Source organism: Ceratotherium simum, chromosome 16 (genome assembly GCF_057802395.1).
Source record: "Ceratotherium simum simum isolate JZ-2026a chromosome 16, ASM5780239v1, whole genome shotgun sequence".
NCBI classification, from domain to species: domain Eukaryota; kingdom Metazoa; phylum Chordata; class Mammalia; order Perissodactyla; family Rhinocerotidae; genus Ceratotherium; species Ceratotherium simum.
The window spans coordinates 15,982,211-16,003,341 of record NC_141915.1 but is presented as its reverse complement, the minus strand read 5'-3'; the positions used below and the strand labels follow the sequence as shown (position 1 = coordinate 16,003,341).

General features: G+C 44.4%; 1 protein-coding gene across 2 annotated transcripts in view; it reads left to right on the top strand.

Moving 5' to 3' along the window:
• RPA1 (replication protein A1) overlaps positions 1-5,876 on the top strand; it is a 64,597-nt gene extending 58,721 nt beyond the window's left edge. For both annotated transcript variants that reach the window (XM_087440654.1, XM_004433304.3), the window contains 3 exons: positions 855-962; positions 3,274-3,360; positions 4,874-5,876. In XM_087440654.1, the coding sequence (XP_087296780.1) occupies positions 855-962; positions 3,274-3,360; positions 4,874-4,978 (300 nt within the window). In that variant the 3' untranslated portion in view covers positions 4,979-5,876. The remainder of the gene's footprint in view (positions 1-854; positions 963-3,273; positions 3,361-4,873) is intronic.
• The last annotated feature ends 15,255 nt before the right edge of the window (positions 5,877-21,131 follow it).

Genomic DNA, 21,131 nt, shown 5'->3' with positions numbered 1-21,131 from the left:
CTTTTACTTTTACCTTTTAGCAACTACATTCTTTGTGATCCACTTTCTTCCTTGACTCTCCCCTATTTAATTTTACACTGTGGTCCAATTGGACACTTTTGATTGCTCATTTCTGTTGCTAGGTAAGTTTGGTGGCTGGACAAAAGCCCTTAGCTCAGGCTTTTCAATTTTCTGGGATGCTCAGCAGTGACTTAGAGCCGTCTCATGAAGCTCCTCCTAGTGACGGAAGAACATACAATTTAAAACGCAGAGAACCTGCCCCAACTCACTGGAGTCTCATTCAAAACCTTTAGTCAAGGCTCCAGCCTGGTGGTATAGTGGTTAAGTTCTCGAGCTCCACTTTGGTGGCCCCGGGTTCAAAGATTCGGATCCCAGGCGAGGACCGATGCACTGCTTATCAAGCCATGTGGGGCGGCATCCCATGTAAAGTAGAAGAAGATGGGCACGGATGCTAGCCCAAGGCCAATCTTCCTCAGCAACAAGAGGAGGATTAGGCAGTGGATGTTAGCTCAGGGCCAGTCTTCCTCACACACACAAAAAAGCCTTTAGTCCAAAGGCCATTGCAGCTGGAGGGGAGCTGAGTGCAGGGTGGCTGGATTCTGCCTCTGAAGGAGCACTTAGCTGAGCTGTATCTCCACTGAGATCTGAAATCACACACCCACAGCAGAGCATGTTCCTGCTGTGATCCAGACTTACATTTTAAACTTATTTCTATGATACTTTTTCACATTTCTTTGGAAAGAATGTAACATATATAATAGTAATGATTTTTCCCATTGGGAATTATTTCAATGAGTGGGAAAAGTTAATCTCCTTTTATTTCTTTTCTGAAATAATAGAATTGTGTTTTTTAGGTAAATATTGCTGATTTTCAAGAGAATCAGTGGGTCACTTGTTTCCAGGAGTCTGCAGAGGCCATCCTCGGACAAAACGCTGCTTATCTTGGGGAGTTAAAAGAGAAGGTGGGCCACATCTTTTATTATTATTCTTATAGTTCCTGTGTGATTACACTGACCCCTTTTTTGCTCTTTAATATTTTTTGGCATATTCCTTTTGGGTGTTGTATATTGTTTCTCATTTTGGTGATTATTTGAGACTTCATCTGGTTTTGTCTAGTTTTGCCCATCTTGGATGTGCTAACAGTGAGGTAATGAAGTAATATATATAAAAGTGCTTTAAAAACAGCATTTTACAAGTATAAACCACTTATTTCTCCTGTTGTGAGCACCAGGGGTCATGTGCCTGTGTTCACTTGAGATCAGGAAGGTACCTTCTGCAATAACCTGAAGTACATATAAGTGTGCCTTTTTTAACATAATAAACACCTTCCTGAAAAGTTAACTCAAATCCTGGTTTAAATTCACATGGAAATTTAAATTCACTTGTTATTTCAGGCCATCAGATGCAATTCTTCTAAAGTAACCTTTTTTATAAGATAACTTTTCCATTTCATTTTTATAAATTTGTATTTTCATATAGTAGGTTTATTTAATGCAGGGAATAGATTACTAATTTTGCTGAATTTAGGAAAGATATTTGCTTAGATAAAACATGTAAGGAAGACCAGTAAAAGCTGTATTTTCTGGGCCACACAAATTGGCATCTCTCTATAGATTTTTTCTTTCCACTTCCTCCAAATTGGTCAGAATACTTGTAAAAGCCACTAAGAAGAAAAGACTTGCCATTTGTTTGCACGTGTTTTTCTTACTCTTTCCTGTCTTTGGTTCTGTCCGTTTGGCTCTGCCCCCACCTCTTTTTAAATTGTCCGTGAGTTCTCTGAAAATAATCCCAGCAAGCCCTTTTATAGAAATAACTGGAATTGACTTTAAAGTATGATGGTATTTTTTATATTTTGCCTGGTCCTCTATTTTCATATCAGATTTTTAAGGCTTGAGGCAGCCTTTCAGGGTTTTTTATGTGAGCTTATTACATTTGACTGTTTTTACTGCTGGTGAACGAGGACATGTAGAAACTCTTCCCTCAGGAACCATGATATTCTTAGAGTGTAGTTCCATGCTCTCCCTAATCTTGGAAGAATGATGGCAGCTGGTATAATTTTCTGAAGGTTTAACACATTGTTTTGTTTACATATCTGAAAGCCCAGAGGACTTGTTTTGTGTTTGTGAAGTAACCTTTACACAAGAGTTCTAAATAACAAAGCTGTTTTCGTGTTCCGTGTGGCTTGCAAAGATACTTGGCTGATATGAAGTTAGTTTTATATAGGTTATTGTATATTTGTTTTATGCATATTTATATAAGATGCTTTCTCTAATCCCTCTCTGTTTACTAAACTTTAAAAAAAAAAAAAAAGAAGCCTAATCAAATAGTATTTGAGGAGCAAGAGGAAAAAAGTGAGGACTGTGTTTTTTAAACTTTGCCCACTTCACTTGTGTGTTTCCCTTGCTCACCAAATCAATAGCTGTAACTACAGAGGCTGAAATAATGTATGTGACAACTTGAGCTTTTTTCTGAGTGTTTTTTCCCCCCCAGTTCTTAATTTATGATGAAGAGACTGGGCCTCAGATCTATTCCATCACAAACTTTTGAAGTTTAGAAATGTGTTTTCTAAAAGTGTTTCAGTTCTTTTATTGTGGTAAAATATCTATAACATAAAATTTACTATTTTAGCCTTTTTTTTTTTTGCAAATTTCTTTTTTTTTTTTTTTTTTTTAATTTATTTTTCCCCCAAAGCCCCAGTAGATAGTTGTATGTCATAGCTGCACATCCTTCTAGTTGCTGTATGTGAGACGAGGCCTCAGCATGGCCGGAGAAGCGGTGCATTGGTGTGCGCCCGGGATCCGAACCCGGGCCGCCAGTAGCGGAGCACGCGCACTTAACCGCTAAGCCACGGGGCTAGCCCTGTTTTAGCCATTTTTAAGTTCATTAGCATTAAGTACATTCACATTATTGTGCAACCGTCACCACCATCCATCTCCAGAACTTTTTCTTCATTCCAAATTGAAACTCTGTGCCCATTAAACACTAACTGCCTATTTCCCCCTTCTCCCAGCCCCTGGCAACCATCTGTCTACTTTCTGTCTCTGAACTTGACTACTCTAGCTAGAATTTTAATTTTTAATAAAATTCTACTTAAACAGTTTAGTTTTATGTAATGAAGTCACCTGTAGATTAGTCATTCCTAAGTAATTTCAAACCACTGGGGGTAATAATTTTTTCAGAGAGATTTTTCACAACGTCTTTTTTAAAGTCTTATAGATATTTTCAAATGATCTGGTAGTTTCAATGCCTAAAGGTTTATATTTGTTTTTGCAGAATGAGCAGGCGTTTGAGGAAGTTTTCCAGAATGCCAACTTTCGATCTTTCACGTTCAGGATCAGGGTCAAACTAGAGACCTTCAATGTAAGTGAGGTCACCCAGGCGGCAGAAGGGTTAATTAGCAGTGGGCAACTGCTGTTTGTCACCCACAACATTACAGTGTTAGCTGTCAGTTTGACGCTTACTGTGTGCGAGACCTGATGCTGAGCACCCTGCTTTTATTACTCATTGAATCTTCCCAACCCTGAGGTACCGTTTTCATCCCTGTTGTCAGATGAGGAAACGGACTTAGAGAGATAAGTGTCTTGTTCAGAGACAAACATATAAGGGAAAAAATGCTCTATGGTCTTTTCAGTTAAAACCTGGGATTTTTTTTTGTTTGTACTAACAAAGAATGATAATGTGTCTAGTGGACTCACATCTTCACAAGGTTTGGATTGTAAAGGCAGCATGTGAGTCAAAGACCACACATAGTTAAAATTACCTTGAAAATTAAAATTCCTTGCATTGCTCATAACATCCTGTAGTTGCATAGTCATAATAAAACAGCATTTGTTGAGCACTTGTTATCTGCCAGATACTGCTCTACACCCTTTACCTCACATGTATTACCTCACTTGAGCCTGGCAGTAACCCTGTCTATAGGAACTGTGGTTATCCCTGTTTTACCAATGAAAAACTAGGTGCACACAGAGGATGAGTAACTGCCTGAAGTCCTGTGCTAGCAAATGGCAGAGCTGAGATTCCAGCACAGGCACTCCGCTGCTGAGCTTTGCCCTTTACCGTGCCTATAAATATGACTGTGTTTAGTAATTACTGAGCACCCTAAAGTTTGTGAACCCCTGAGCTAGGCTCTGCAGCCTTTCTGGGCATCACCCCATTCTGCCTCTAAAGGTGCTGTCTAGTCCTGATGAACAAGTGAGGAGAGAGAATTCTGAAAACACTCCTGCTTGTTGCAGGGTTTACTCATTCTCTTTTGTTACTAGATCTTATCCTTAATACCTGCTGATAGATGTGTTTGTTTTGTGAGTTAATGACATGGGAAGTCAAGTGTCTGTGATACAATGTCAGAGTGGGGCGAGGTCAGGGAGGGCTTGGAAGGGTCATTCCGTCCATCGTGGTGTGGACAAGGAAGGTGAAGTGCGGAGAGAGCTGAGATGGGCCCCAAACCAGGTCCTCCTCCTTTCTTTTACACACACTCAGCTTTCAGAACTACCTGTGTGGCTTCAGGCAAGTCACTTACCCTCTCAGAGATCCTGTTTCCTCCTCTGTTAAGAGAATAAGTTGAACATGATGAGCCCTCTAAGGTCCATCCCAGGTGGATTCCAGGTTTCTGAGTGTTTGGGAGCCTGAGGAAAGGATGACAAGGGGCCTGTGTTGAAGGGAGGATTCTCTCCACTCTCCCAGCCCCAGAAATTCTGGACTCGGCTCGCACTCATCATTTTCTTTTTATTGGAATTACTGAACTCGGAATCCAGCGTGTCTTTGTGTGTTCTCCTGCTGGGATCATTGCAACTACTGAAGCAAAGGGGGTTATCACCACTGCTCCAGGCCACGGGCTTTCCTTCATTCACAAACTGCTTTTCTCTTCTCAAAGGATGAGTCTCGAATTAAGGCCACTGTGATGGACGTGAAGCCCGTGGACTACAAAGAATATGGCAGAAGGCTGATCACGAACATCAGGAGAAACGCAGTAATGTGAGAAGAGCGATGCTGCTTGGGCAGAAGTTTGAAAATAAAGAGCTGAAATGCAATTGATTTCTTCCCACCCCCTGTGTGACAATTCCACATTAGCTACACAGAGCATAGAGCTTCTTTATGGTAGATTAAGCAATTTCCTTTCTTATATGCATCTTGGAACTATTGGTAGGCAAAGGAAAATATGCTCAGATGGCTGTAATGTAAACTCTGTCAGACTTAGGGGGTCAACTAGCGGGTAGTCTAGTACCAGTCCCTCCCTCTGCCTTCAGGCTTTTGTCGGTTTTATTAAGATTTCATTATCTTCAAGCAGGAATTATGTTGCAAGTAATTGACCCTAAATCTGCAGACAGTGAAATAAATTATGTAACTAGGTTTCTGCTTCTCCAATGGGACACCTTCGCAACTTGGGTTCCTTCTCCGGAGGGAGAGCGAAGAAGTGGTTGTGTGGAACCTGGGTATTTTAGTAAGCGTATCTTCCTAGAATTCAAAGCCTCTCTCTTTCTAGAGGTGCCACATAGTTGTTAATGCTTGGAATGGCAATAGGGTAGAATTATTAATCAAAGACGTATCTTTTATATCTGAAGAATATCCTTCCTTCAGGGTTTAATAGACTGAGTCAGATGGGTCTGATACTAATCAAAATTGTCTCTTCTGAGGAAGGCTGATAAGCATTGACTTGCTGTCCCCTAGGGACATCCAGGCAACTACAAAGCCTTGCTTTAGTTTCACTTCAATTAATGTTGCATTTTGGTTGGCGAGTGCACACTTTTTCTACCTGTACATATTTCTTGCATTTGTATGTTTCATTTCTTGATTAAAGCTGTGTTAAATAGAAGGTATTTTGAAGGGAGAAGCCTTTTGTTTCCCTTGCTCTGTTTTAATAAACAATATATTCTCTGCTCATGAATCCTACTTTCTTTGAATGCAAAGGGTTCTTGTAACTGGAAAGCAGTTAATTAGCCATCATAATAAATGTTCATTTGGGGGAGATGTTAACTCATTACAGACTCGAAGATTAGTCCAAGGCATGGAGATTGTTCTTCCTAATGTTTGCAACCCTGAAATGCATCTTTAAAAGAATGAATACACTAAAAACAAAAAGCCATTGTGCCCAAGAATGCTGATGATCTGGCACTTTGGGATTTTATTGATGTTTACACAGCAGTCTAACACCAACCAGGCTTTGAAATGTGTACAGACAGTGAGCTAGTAAGAAAACAGTAATTATGCTACTGGGCTTTTCAGTCAGCAAGAGCATGCTTGCTCTGTGTGTTCCTAATCATATTAATTATCTATCCGGTTGCTGCAATCCCCCGCTTGGCATTTGCTGCACATCTCTCTCCAAGTGTCTAGGCAGTGTTGCAGTCAGTCTGCAGCAGAAGGACCTGGTTTTTAATTTGTGCAGATGCAGCGTACGGAGGCCCTGTGTGGAGCTCTAGAGGGATGGTATCCCGTCCTTTTCATCCTTAGCTGTCCTCTTTCAGGAGGAACCAGCCAGCTCTACACAGGACGGCTCCCATTCCTCACAACAGACATAGAGGGTCTTTTTTTCAGGCCCACTAATTGGACACATTCTAGTCTCAGAAGATGGTCATAGGACTGCACTTGATTCTCTAGCTGAGGCCTCAGCGATTGTTATGGAAGCTTTTCTCTGTCTGACCTTGGCTTATAAAGCACTGACTAGAAAATTACAGTCTTCAACACTATTCTGGATTGACAAATTGTGGGTTGGAAGCACTAATCTAGCTTTCAGTACAGTAAGCAGTCTTTTATATCCACTACCAGCATTCCCTTCTCCCCACAACATGTCTGTCTATCCCGGGAAGAGGACTGACTGGCGGCGTTACTGTGATGCGTCTCACCATTGTACCAGTCACCACGAGTTCTCAATACCCACGTGATGCAACCAGCACATCGACATGGATGTGATTAGAAATCCATGAATCCACAGGGGTGCGCTCGGGGAGGGTGGCTCCCTCCCTTGAGGGGGTATGTTTAGCAGATTTCCCTACTAAAAATCAGATCACCAGTAGAGGAGCATCAGAAATTGGCTCCACTGTTAGGCTTTTAAGAGATTCAGGTCCCTGAGGGTTGCCTAAATAGATTCTGGCCCACAGTTCTTCGAATTCTCTTGGATATAGTTTACCTCGAAAGGCTGTTCATGTTTTTCTATGTCTCATCTTTCACTTGGAGATCAGTGTTTATTTTGCGTACACGTGACATCAGCGTTAGGCAATTAGGAAAAAAATCGAATCATTTCACCTCTATTTTAAATGGTTCTTGGATTCCCTCCAGTCTCATTGTGAAGGAGGCAGGAAAAAAAATAAAATGGTAATAATCTGATTTCTGTCCATATTTTCAGTGTTTTATGCTTTCCATTAAAGCCTTGCTAATCTCCAGTGTGCTGTTCTGACTTTTTTGAACTGCAGGGTCAAAATTTTCCCCGTCCCGCACTTTTTTTTCCTGAGTGGCCTGTCTTCGAAAGTATGAATAATATTGATCATGGTATTTAATACACTAATGAAACCCATAGTTATTGACTACATAATTAATATACTGTCTAAAAGTAACATTTGGCAGCCCAGTATATAAAGGTTTATGTTGCTTGTGTGTGTTTGGCAATATGGTTTCTGAAGTTTTATTTATAAAAAATGAAACAGGTCGTTCAGTCTTTTCACTTGTTAGAAGGCCACTACCTCTAGCAAATTGACTGTTTCCTTATCTCAAAGAGGATTTCTCCCTGCCTGTCCCCACCTTTTTATGTGGTTTGTTAGCTCTTAGTTTTATAATCCAATCTTGGTGGAATTCTGGCTTTTATTTATTTATTTTTTTTTGAGGAAGATCAGCTCTGAGCTAACATCCATGCCAATCCTCTTTTTCTTGCTGAGGAAGACTGGCCCTGGGCTAACATCCGTGCCCATCTTCCTCCACTTTATATGGGACGCCACCACAGCATGGCCTGACAAGCAGTGCGTTGGTGCGCACCCGGGATCTGAGCCTGGGCCGCCAGCAGCAGAGTGTGCGCACTTAACCGCTACACCGCGGGGCCAGCCCCGAGTTCTAGCTTTTATAAATGCTTTTACTGAGTGAGTATATTTTATTGTTAGGCTGATGTTAAGTATTGTTAATGTCTGTTAAGGAGAAAAAGGAAAGGAATGGGGACTAATTGGACCAGTGATGATTTCTTACACAAGTAATCCATGTTCATTGTAAAAAAATAACCTGCAGATAAGAAAAAATTACCCATAATCCCACTGGTCAGCAATAACCACTCGAATAGCTGGCTACTTCTTTCTGTGCATATATGCGTATATAGTTGTAATTAAAAATGGGACTACACTATCATACCATTCTGTAATTCTCTCCTAGCCATATAGGATGGATATCTTCTTTTTCAATAAAAATAGATCTGCATAATTTTAATTGGTTTTTGGCTATGTGGATGTGTAAATTTATCGAGCCAATTCACTTTTGCTGGATGCTTACACTCTCTAATTGTTATCCTAAACTGAGCTTTTGATGGGCAGGAACATTTATGCTTTGTGGCACTGAAAATGTATGCCTTCTTCCCTTGTTCCTTGAGGATCTTTGATTGTTTTTCCTTCGCTTTAGTCCGAGTGATAACTCCTCTAACCCTGTCTACCATCAAGGGCTGGCAGGTAATTTGAGCAGGCCCTAGAATCCTCTGGAGGAAAAGCAGGTAGATTAATGTAGGGAGGAGAGGGGAAAGGCTGCAGAGCCATCAGACACATCAGTACATACATCCTACCCTACCTCAGGCAGGGTTGTGGCTATGAAGAGGCCTAAATCCTCTTGTTTTCTGCTATTGTGGCAGAAATGCCCTCTTGAGAACACGTTTGACTTGCTTTATAAATCAACCTGATTTTTTATCTAAAGCTCTTAGTTAATGATTATTAAATCTTTTAATTACATTGATGATGGTGGTTTTGTTAAGTCGTTGAGAAAAGTGCATATCACTGGTCTTCACTGATGGCCTGTTCTACCTTCCTAGGTGATTCTAAATTCAGATGGCTTGTCCCCAAGAACTGTGGTCTATTTGGAGCAAGGCTTGGGGCTAAGTAGTAATATCACAAGTCAAATTAAAATTCGGTAAGTGGAGAGATCGCTGGAGACTGGAGTCATCAGGAAAGATTTCACAAAGAATTGAAAGATTTGAGACACAAATTGTAGCCTTCATTTAGGTCAGGGGCTATCTGATCTATATGGAAGAACTCAAACAACCCCTGCTAATAGGCCTGCCTTCTGTATTTACCACTGACAGATGAAGCTATGTAGATGCCATGAAAGTTAGGTGGATGGCACCAAAGGAAACTGGGTTCCTGGTGTGAATGAAGTTTGACCATGGGTGGTCTAAGAGGACTTACCAGGATTATGTATTGCCAGACCCCTAACTCTTGCATTGGGCTTGTCATAAGTTTGTGACTTGCCAGGGAACTTGTGGGTGTACACGAGACTTTGAACCAACCACCACCTGGCCATTTTTACAGGCTTTCAGCTTTGCCAGGCTCTTAATGGCTGTCACCTTGCACCCCTACTTCTTAGCTATTGATAAATCTCAAAATGCATAATTTTCAAGAAAACCCCTTTTTTTCAGCCTTGAGTAAAAATCCCACCTGCCTCGTGAGAAATATTCATATCCAATTGAAGAGTAATCATGTAAACTTTTAATAATTGTGAGCCATTCTTATAAAATTGTACCTGCTCCCTAGTGTATTCCCCAGTTGGTAATTGGAAGTTTGTGCTGTCATTAAAAATGACAGCTTCCTCAGATAACATTCTTGGTGCTTGTAAAATGCAGATAACTCAGCCTATATTTAACTTATGTGTGGTGCAGCTTCCTGTCGATGGTTAGGTAACCTAGGGGCTGGTGCCTGTAAAGCAGGCGAGCTCGCGGCAGGGAGCGGCAGCTTTGTGCTCATGAATACCCTACCCTGAAACGGAGTCAGAACAACCAGGACCTTTTAAAAATAAGCCCCAATTGGACTCTCATCTCTCCTCTCACAGTTGACACTGCTGTTCATGTTGAGGTTTATTTATATCTTCAGTCAGCCATGGTACAGAGGTCATTTATATTGGCCTAAAATTTTAGAAGCTTATAGGTTTGCCTAGGAAAGCTGATCTCCCCAGCACTCAGGCTTGGAATGCAAAGCTTGTCTTTTGTAGAAGCTTTTCTGCCTCCATAGCACCCCTACTCCCACCACCACCACCAATTTCCTTCTCCACTATTTATTTAAAATGTGAATAGCTTCAGAAGGTACATCCCTGTAAATGAGCTCTCCTCCTTTAATGGGTTCTCTCCAGGCAGCAACCTTCCATAAAGGAGCCACTAATTAAGCAGAAAACACTTCGTCTTGCTTAGCCACATTCCATGAATCTAGCAGTCAATTTAGAAGATGGCAACATCCTTCTTTATAGCTATGATTTTAATAATATTCTTTTGTCTTTCCACCAGCCGTTAGAGTGTGTGTGTGTGTGTGTGTGTGTGTGTGTGTCCCTGTTCCTGTCTTGCTCTCCATCTTTAAGAGGAAGATTCATTTCCATGGACTTTTATTCTTATGAAAATCCTTATTAAAGTTACTCTTGAAGGATCAAACCCACGCCGAGCCTTCCTGGCTGGAGAGCGGTGCTGTGGGAAAGCGTGTCAATTTGCAGTAGAGGCATGCACAGGCTTTCAGGGAAGATGCCTGTCAGTCACAAGGGTCTCGTGTTATGAGAGGCCTGAACGGCTCTCTTCCCTTCTCCATCTGAGGGAGAATTGAAGGTGTTAGCAGTTTTACCCGGGCAGCATCACTCACGGGCGGATGTGCATGCCATAGCCGTGTGCTGCACATGCCTCCTAATAGAACCTTTAGCGCCTGGAGCCAAGTCTCATTTTGTGTGTGTTATTAAAGTGCGGGTGGCTAGGAAAAGCAGAGCCCTCTTAATTAGAGAGCAACGTTCTTGCATAGTAGTAGTGTTCTGTTCGTGGCATAATTGTCACAGCAAATTACCAGTTAGGTTAAATATTGAGCTGGTTGTTCTCGGAGCTTCAATTATTTGCTCCACCCCGCCCTCCCCACCCCCTCCTACCCTCGCCATCACCTGCTATCCTGCACTTCTAACTTGATCTTCTGCCAAGTGGTAGCTTTTAAGGGAGGCTTAGAGAAGACACAATTTACAGTGGGAGCAATAAATCTGGCTTTGGGCAAGTTATAGGATGCCAGGAACGTCTGAATGGGGGGTGCAATTTTTGCTCAGTGTGTGGGCTGTGCTGGGTCTTCTTATGGGTCTTCTAGCTCCAGCTGTAAAACTCCTAGGTCAGTCAGTATATCTAGCGTGGGGGTCTCTAATGTGAAAACCCTATTTTAGATGCCACAAGAAATGCAAAGGAAATATGACTTGGTCCCCTCTCTCTAAATGTTAGTCTGTGAGGGGAAGGCCCACAAGATGGAAGAACACTTTTTATAAACAAGTGAAGTAATACAGAGCAGATTGAGCGTGTGGGGTGGGAAAGGAGTCAGTGGAGAGGAGGGAACAGAGTCTGGTAGAGGCAGCCACAAAACTTGTGAGTTGAAATTGTAAAGGTGAGAAAAAGGGATTGGCAGGGAGAAAAGAGAAGTCCATTTCAAGCTGAGGGAATGGCACGCTGTGTAGGCACGGGAGTAGGAGAAAGTAAACCGGGTGCAGGTGATACCAAGGAAATTAGCTTGGTTCAAGTGGTAGATCTTGGTAGAAAAATAAATGAGATCGCTGAACATCAGTAGTATGGCCTGGACCTTGATTTGTTTGGCGCTTAATACCTAAGCCCTTTAGCATGCAAGTCTCAGCGAGTGTCCTTTGTCTTTAATTGACCTTTCAGTCGCTCCTGGAGCTGGTGCTCTGGCAAGGCAGGTACACAGGAAGATTGCTCCAGTGCAGCCTGCTCTGCTTCGCCAACTAAATAGCTGTGGAAATCCTGCAGGGGATGTTATTGGAGTGTTGTACACTCAATTCCTCACAAGCTTCATGCTGGGCTGCTCATTTTCTTTGGACAAAGATAGACTGGCTCCCTCTCTTGTTGATGGAATGAAAATTCTCTCTTGCATTATGGCTCATGTGATAACTTTAGTGGCAGTGGTGTGGGGATAATGAAGAGTCTCTTAATGACTCTAGTTAAACCTGGTAATATCACTCTATCAGCCTTCAGCCGGCTGTGGGAATCTAACCCAGTTTCGTATTCCTGAACCTCTAAAACCTGCCACTGCATCTTCAAAGCACTAAGAAGAAGCTGGCCGTCACTCTCCTGTTTCCGGCAGCATATTTATAAGCCAGGGCTAATTTCTTGACTCTAGAATTGTGCCTCTTCCAGTTCCAGCTCCGCAGCCCGAGGTCAGTCCCCTTGGATCAACTCAGGAAGTGGAAGTTATTTTGGCCACAGCATCACCCTTAGCTGCTGGCATGCTGTTTTAGTGCCCCCAAAGGAAGAGAACTCATTTTGTTCTGGAAAATGGGGGAATGAATTTACTTCAGGATCTGCCTAGGTCTAATTAGTCCAGTCTGGAGGCAGGGTTTGCTCCGTGTATGAGGCACGTGTATGGCGTGTGTGTATGCACATGCGTGTGGCATGTGTGTGCTCAGCAGTGGCTGCTCTTCATTCAGGTTGGCCCACTTCAGTCCTGTTCTCAAGAGAGCTGGTGGATATGGCCACCTTACAGCCCCTTTGCCTGCCTGAAAATTTGTGAGGGACATTTTCTCCCTCACAAATGGAGAAGTAATCACCTGGGATATGATCGTCAAGGCAACTTTTTGATGGGCCTGAGTGAATTAGGAAATGGGGGCCACATGCTGAGGCAGAAGAAGGAGAAATGAGGAGGGACGAGGAGAAAGGGCATAGGTGGGGAGAGAGGTTGTTTTAACATAAATTAAATATGTAATGGAAATGACAATTATGTACAGCTATGAGAGCAGTGATTCAGCAGCCAGAACTACATGACCATGACAAATGGCTCTCCTGGGAAATGGGGCGCAGCCTCCTTTCCTGGAAGTCAGGACAGGGGTCTCTCCACCAACCAGGGGCGCGAGGAGGCAGGGCCTGCGGCTGCCTAATTTAGCCTGGAACTTAAAATTGCTGGAGCAGTTTATAGAAACACCAGAGTGAGCTGTGGCGCACAACCAGTAGGCAGGATCCAAAGACGACGGCATAACTGTTTCAAATGTGCTCAGGGTAATTAGTTTTGAATTACCATGTGCATATTTTAAACATTTAAATGATCATCCCAGGTTTTCGAAAACAGTTTCACACAGCTTCAAACCACTCCCTTCCCGGCGCGGCCTCCCCACGGCAAAGTAGCCGGCACGGCCTCTCGGGCTGGAGCCAGGTGGAGCATAGCCGTTCTGCGGCTTCGGCGAGAGCAGCGGCGGCGGGAGCCGCTCTAAACCCTCGGATAAAGGGGGATTAGGCCGCAGCCCTGAGTCCTGGCGCAGCTAGCTCGCCCAGAACTTTCCTTCCTCCAAGCCAATGTCGTCTGTGCCAGGTTTTTCAAAACGATTTGTTCAGCTTTTAAGTTTTCCATTGTGCATGAAAATGCAATTCCATTTGGGTAGCTTTTTTTTTTTTTCTTTTTATCTTATGAAGACCTGGATGGCTGGGAAACGTGAAAGATGATTAGCCAAGTAGGAACGACATGTGGTGTTTTAAACCGGTGACCATGTCCACTAGTTCATTCTGGGCAAACTACCTTCCAGCAACTTCTGTCTCCCCAATGTTTGGCCCAGAATGCAAACAGAAATTTCTAAGATCCCTAATTCATTAAATAGTGGAAAGGGCAAAGGTTTTCATGCCACAACCCCTGGAGCCTTCTTGCCTCCTACAGGAGGTGTTAAAGGAGGTGCCCTCCCATATTTTATAAAGGACCTTTTGGCTTGAGGAGAGGGTGTTACAGTTAGATCTCTAACTTGATGGACCTGAATTTAGCGTACTCCATGGGTTGGAAAGGGGGGTCTGCATCCTTTTCTCCCCGTTAGGTGGTGTTTCTCCGGCAGGGGGAGCTGGGAGAATAAAAACTATGAGCCAGTGCCTAGGACCTTTGAGTGGGAGCTATCTATGCTGAGATGCTGATTGAACGAAAATTGTTCATTATGCAAACTGTCTGGTTCAATACACAGAGGCGGCCCCCAGGCACAAACCCCAAGTAGTTGCTTTTTCTCTCCCCAGATTAAAACATATGAATGGCTTTGATGTAATATAAAAAAGCCTAATAGAAATTTTATTTCTTCTGAAGTTGCCCGTCATTTCTTATTGCACCCCTTCCTCTGTCTATTAATACCCTTACAGTCAGGGATAGGAGGCTGAGTTTAGACTGTATTTGAGGAAGGGAACAGTGTGTTTTCCTCCATAGTGGCCTGGGTTATTTAAATACAGTTACACTGCTTGCAATATGTTTAATCTCTTTGTTTTTTTTTCCCCCACTGCTATTTATCATTTTAATGGAATGCTACAGAATATCACATTATGCAATGTGTTTAAATTGATAAATTATATTACAAAAATATTGGATAGGATTTTTTAATGGTAAGTGGGTTTTTGTGGAAATATTTTCTCATTAGCAGATCAGCTGCTTGCAGAATAGAAATTGTAAGGATTTGGGAATAAGCTATATTTACGACCTATTTGGATAATTAAAATTAAAGCATAATTTTAGCATGAAGTTCCTGCAAGACTTTGCAGAGAGGGTGGAGGAAGAAACTTGCCCAAATCCAGTTACTTTTAAATGTCAGTTGCCATAACAACTTCACATGAGCCATATTTTTACTTGAAAATTCCTTTTAGGATTCAGTTGCTATAATAATTTGCCTCAGCTCTTTTTAGGAGGCATATTTTCCTATTTTTCTTTTGTGATCATTTCAAGGCTTTCATTACTGTAACAAAAATGACCATGTAAAGCTCAACTCTTCCTTTTTCCATGTACAGGGTCAGAGAGGCCCCCCAAAATAGAAGCGTGGGCTACGGGGAATTCTTCTGCAGGGAGGTTTCTCCCAGGCCATGGGGGGAAGGGCCAAGTTCTAGGGGTCCATTGCTGCAGGAGCCAGTGCCCTTCTGGGTGGGAATTATTAAGCCAACAGAATTTTTTGAAGTGTGACTGTTCAGCTTTTCTGTGTCCTGGGGGTTTTGCATAAGGCAAAGACCAGTCTGACCCTCTGAAGGAAAGATGGGTCCTCTCATGTATTCTGAAGGCCTGTCGGCTGCCATCAACCTGTCGTTCAGTGGAACTACTGGCATTTGACGACTGAGTGAGGCAATCCCCAAAGTATTCGCTTAGAAGCAAAGTGGTAGCAGAGTAAAGTTCAGTGCCCTTTCTTTTGCTGTTTAGCTGTTAACATTAATTCATTAGACAATATGACCTCAGAGAAGCACCTGCATCTAAGATCTCTCCTGGCCCACAGGCACACCAGAGGGGACTAGTTGCTGTCAGCCTTCCAGATCTCTCTGGGGCCAGCATTGTCATGGCTGAGGGCAAGCTCATGGTCCCAAGGAAAAGGTCTTCCAAGTGGGAAGAATGTTTAATTTCAAAAGACTTCTGGTCCCATCTGCTTGAAGGAGTCTGGCTCTTCTTGCTCACCTTCTGTGTCCCTAGCAGAATCTGCAATCAAGTCTCTGACTTGACCCCACCACGGCTTTAGCAACCACAGCTCCTCTTCCCGGGTCTTGTCATGGTTTGTCCTCTTCCTCTCTCGTCTTTCCTCCTCCCAACCCAACTCTTTGGTGGGATCTTGAATTGTCACATCTTTTCTGGGACTCTGAAGCTTGCAAAGGGACAGTGCGTTGTCTGCAAGGAGGATAGTAGAGAAAGAGGGAACCTGATTACTATCCTGCCTTTCCCCTTGGACTCTGCATTAGGCGCCCACTCCACCTCCTGAAGTCCTTATCTCTGCATGAGGGTAATGTCTGCGTCCCCCACCCCCGCCATAGGGCAGAAGTGAGGATCAAATGCAGTGATTTGCGAGAAAGAGAAAGCATAAAACATTCCATCAATGTGCAAGGGATAATAATTACTGTATTTTCTCCTCTGGGTGAACCCGAGTTTGGAAGTATGAAGCTAATACTCTAGAAAAATCAGCTGGGCTGGAAACATGAGCTGCTCTTTTCAAACCTCAGTGATGTACCTCTGGAAGAGACTGGTGAAGGTCTGTATCTGTTTGGGGATGTTCAACATTTTGATTGTTCTGTACACGTCCACTGAAATGTAATACTTGACATTTCTCAAGCACCATTGTGCTTTTTTTTTTTTTTTAACCTAGTGTAACTGAACTATATGTTCAGGGAAATTGAAATAAAACGTTATTGCTTGGTTTAGATGTGAAATTGGAGTTTCTGCTTCATCCTCACCCTCCTTTGAGGATGTTCATCCTTTCCCTACTTTCTGGCCCCCAGGCATGGGGAATGGAGTGTTCCTTCACACATGAGGGAGGCAGTGTGGAGTGGGGGAACACAATATGAGGACTCTGTGGTCAGACAGATCTGGGTTCGAATCCCACATCTTCCACTTTCCTGACCTCCAAATCCATTCCCTCATGTGTAAAACATGGATGGTAATAATGCATGCTTTCAGGCCTGTTGTGAGGATTAGAAATATATATATAAAGCACCTAGCATATAGTGGGCTAAATTCAAAGATTACAGCGATGGATGCTCTCCACGCTTGCGGAAATTCCTTTGGTCGGCCTGGCCCAGCTTCCAGGGCCCACATACGTCTGGGGGGATATTTTCATCCTCTCAATTGATTAGAATGAGGTAGCTTCTGGGAGACTGGTGATGACTTTCATTTCTAGCGCTCCTGAAGGCAAATCTGGGACAGTGAGTGGACAGCATTAGAGGTAGTTCAGTTTTGACTCAATCGAAGCAAGTGTTTTCTAATTATCAGAACTGACCAGTGACATAATAGATCATTTTAGAATATAATGAGGGCCGGCCCCGTGGCTTAGTGGTTAAGTGCGCACATTCTGCTGCTGGCGGCCCAGGTTCGGATCCCGGGCGCGCACTGACGCACTGCTTCTCCGGCCATGCTGAGGCCGTGTCCCACATACAGCAACTAGAAGGATGTGCAGCTATGACATACAACTATCTACTGGGCCTTTGGGGGAAAAAAATCAATAAATAAAATTAAAGAAAAAAAAGAATATAATGAGATTCCATCCCTTTTCTATTAAGAAAAGGCTGGTAAACATCTGCAAAGCCCCTGATGGAGAGGAGCCCTGCGCTTGGCCCTTGCAACTCAGTGCTTCTGGTGAGGACAGACATGAAGAGGAACATTGTGGCTTCAGTGTTTGGATTCATACTTTCCTTTTGGTTCCCTAGGATTCCTGTAGGCAAGATGCTCTGCTGTGGCCTGCCATCTTAGAAACAGCCTCAGAGAGAAGGTTCTCAGGCTGAGTGACACGGTGAGGAGGGGAAATGGTTTTGAAAGGTGTTGCTTGGCTTTGAGGAAAGGCTGGATATCACAGAGCCAAAATCACAGGTGCCCCAAGGGCTGCTGGGAAACTCCCACTGGTGAGCAGAAGGTCCAGAGGGAGGTGGACTAATCCTAGAGAGAAAGCTTTGCCCTGGGAGCTGTTCTCCAAATGGCTTTGGCTATCATAGTAGGTTGAATGGTGGCTCTCCAAAAGATATGTCTAACAGAACCTGCAAATGTGACCTTATTTGGAAAGAAGGTCTTTGCAGATGTAATTATGTCGAGGATCCTGAGATGAGATCATCCTGAATTAAGATGGACCCTAAATCCAATGACAAGTGTCCTTAGAAGAGAAGAGAAGGAGAGAGGATACACAGAGGAGAAGGTGATGTGAAAACAGCAGCAGAGATTGGAGTGATGCTTCTACAAGTCAATGAACACCAAGGATTGCTGGCAGCTACCAGAAACTGAGAGAGGCGTGGAACAGATTCTCTCTCAGAGCCTCCAGGAGGAAACAACCCTATTGACCCCTTGATTTCAGACTTCTGGCCTCCAGAACTGGAGAGAAAAAAATTCTGTTGTTTTTAGCTACTCAGTTTGTGGTCATTTATTTCGGCAGCCCTAGGAAACTAATGCAGCTGCTGTTCTGCCATCTTGAATACTCTCCCGTGCTCTTTCAGGGTCAGTGAGGGGAAGCATGGGCTCACTCAAGTTTCCATTGTGTTCCATGAACAACTGGGATCCCTCGCTCCTGGGGTTGTTCTCTCAGGCTCCTCGGCTCAGGACTCCCTCTTCTCTCTCCCCAAATGCTTCCTGGTGTCTGCTTTCTCCCACACCAGCTACAATTGTGTCATATTCTCAGTGGCTGGGGGTTTATTGCTTAATGATGTCTGAGCCACAGCATGAAAGAACACGGGGCCATGGGAACCAGGCCCGTGCCCCATGCAAAGAGGCACACCATCCATAGGAAGAACATTTTCAAAAATCACCTAAAAATAAAAAAAGTAGCAGCAAGCATGCAATAAACAGCTTTCAGCCACAGTCCGCCAGCTGTAAATTTAATCTGTTTTGACCTGGACGTGGCTGTTTCCCTCTCCTTTCTTCAGCATCTTATTCTGAACTGGCAGCAGCCAAGTGCCCATGGTCACTGGCAGTGAGTTTTCATGTTGAAAGACACTTTAATGAGAGAGTTGGCACCACATTCTGCACCTCAGTGGTTATTGTTTCCTCTGCAAAGTTTTTAGTTAAGGAGTTTTGGGGTTTTGATCTCGAAAGCACCAGAGAGATAAGCTGGAAGGCCCTGCAGTGACATTCCTTTGGAGACAAGCTTGAGCCAGCGCTGTTTTCCAGCAGCTGCAGATCAGCCTGTGAGGGGTCTGGAGGCAGACCACGCGGAAGGGGTGGGAAGGCTGGGATATCCCATCCCACCCACCGCAGCGTCCGCCCTAGCCCCCTGCTTTCTCCTGGGAGAACACCAGAACCACTGGGTGTGCTTCTTTGAGCTATGATGGCCCGTCCTGCTTTTCAGAAAGACGCGTTTCTTCTCTGTGCAGACCAGGATTAGCATGGAAATAGAGACATCATTCTTTAGGGGACCTCTGTTGACGTCTCCTTCACACATCAGTGTTGGGGAATCAGTCCCTGGGCTGTGCTCTGAAGAGAGAGGATACATTTGCCCTGTCTCCTGGCAGGCGATACCCAAGGAGCTCTTGCGTTGGACCTGTCGCTACAGAATGTCAAACATTCTGGCCGTCGTGGATTCTCTCAGCCAGGCTCAGATGTCTGAGGAGCAGCGGCCTTTCTAATTCTCAGGACTAAGAAGAACCTTTCAAACCTTTTTCTCTCTTTCTTTCTTTTTAAAATACTTTTCTGTCTGTGTGAAAGCACCAAGCACTGAATGCTGCTGAAAATGAAGGGAACTGTCAAAAGTCAGATAGGAAGGGAAAAATCAAATGTTACCCTCAACAGCACAGCCAAAAGGTGCATCAGGACCCACCCCACTTCTCAGCGGGGTGGAGTACCTGTGCCAGCCCGGTTGCTGCCGGTCTGCGGCCCTGCGTGGTCACGAGGCACTCAAGCAGCACCAGGGCACTCTTTAAATGATGCAACATTTAAACAACACCCGTGTACCTTTCACGCACCTCTGCTTCGCGTCTTAATTATTGGCAGCGTTTGACTTCCAAGGAAGCCTCTTTTCCCGTGGAATCCACTTCCTCACCCTGCCCCTGGACACACTGTGGCCTCACGTGTACAGTGGGGCGGCGCATTTTGTGGCACCGGATTGTGATGTGGGGGAGAGGGTTGGGATCTGTAAGGCCAGAGAGATGCTGGGAGAGGGGAGGTCTCTTCTCAGAAAGGCAGCATCTTTAATGGAGTCCTTAGCAGTAGCAGAGGGAGGGGTGCTGGAGGGAGATGCAGGAAGCTGCTGCATGAAGTGTAAATACGATGATTGTTGTCTCTTTCTCGGGAAGTAAATAAATCAGCTCAGTGTTGATTCGAGAGGTGGCTGGTGATGCTGTGTACTTACAAGGCGTCCTGAACCTGGCCTCTTCAGAGTGCCTCAGACGTTGATTCATTACGCCTTCCACCAGCCCACTGAGGGCGGGAGGTGGAGAGAATTATTATCCCTTCTCTAAACCAAGGGACTGAGAGAGGTTAAGAGGCAGTAAGTTGGGAGTAGAAGGCGGCAGTCCCAGTGCTTCCACCACTAGATCATGCTCCACTTAGAAGCAAGTAATTGTCAGGTAACCTATTTTTCGGGGGCTAATTTCAGCATAGGAGGGCTTTGTCTCCTCTGTATACTTCTTTACCTAGGAGATGTATGGGCTTATGGAGCAGGAAAGAATGACTTTAATGATGTGTCATGCTTGTCTGGGGGCAAAGGGGCCAAGGGAGAAAGAGAGCAGGAGGATCTGACCCACTCCAGCCCCCAGCCCCACCTGAATGGAGTCCCTTCAGCACACGGATAAAAATTTTGGAAGGGGAGATGCCTTGTATATGTGGAATTGTGTGGCTTATGGCCTTAGGTTTCATGAAAATGTGGCTCTGAAATTGTTTTCTCATTAAGAATCTGTTGACCAAGTGTCATGGGGAAGGGCTCAGCACAGGAGAAGTAGCCAGATGCTTCAGCCGTGGGTTCTGCTCAGCAGCCCGTGCTGACAGTGGAGCAGCAGCCGGGGTTTGCAAGTGAGTGGAAAGTGCATGAGTCTTTGTCATCCCAGGTCTGGAGGTCAACCCTGCCCGTAGGATGAGAAAGTCAGGCAGTGAAGAAGGAAGGGATTCAGCGTGTTGGAATAGTCCTCTGCAGTTCTGCTGCCTTGCATTGGACCAGCCAGGGTCTCTTCACCCCAAACCCTGCAGCTCTCCTCGGGCGCCTGAGAATGGAAGGCAAGAGCAGGCGAGTTGCCAGCAGAGCTCTGTCATGTGCGTTACCAAGGAGCAGATGAACAGAGGAAACTGCCTTCCGTGTCCCTAAAGACCAATTTCCTCCAGCCCCAGCACGTGGGCAGAGCCTCCACCAAGTCCCACACGTCAGGGTGGCTGCGGCTCGGTGTCTCACTGATGGCGCAGCAGATGGATGCAAACCCAGCACCTCCAAGCACCCGGGCGAGTGCGTGGCTCCTTCTCCGAGGGAAGGCACATCTGGGCATGCCTGCCAGGGCACCACCTCCTCCCCTGGAGTGTTCCCCAGTAGGAGAGGAAGCTGTAAGAAGCCTCGTCCCTGTT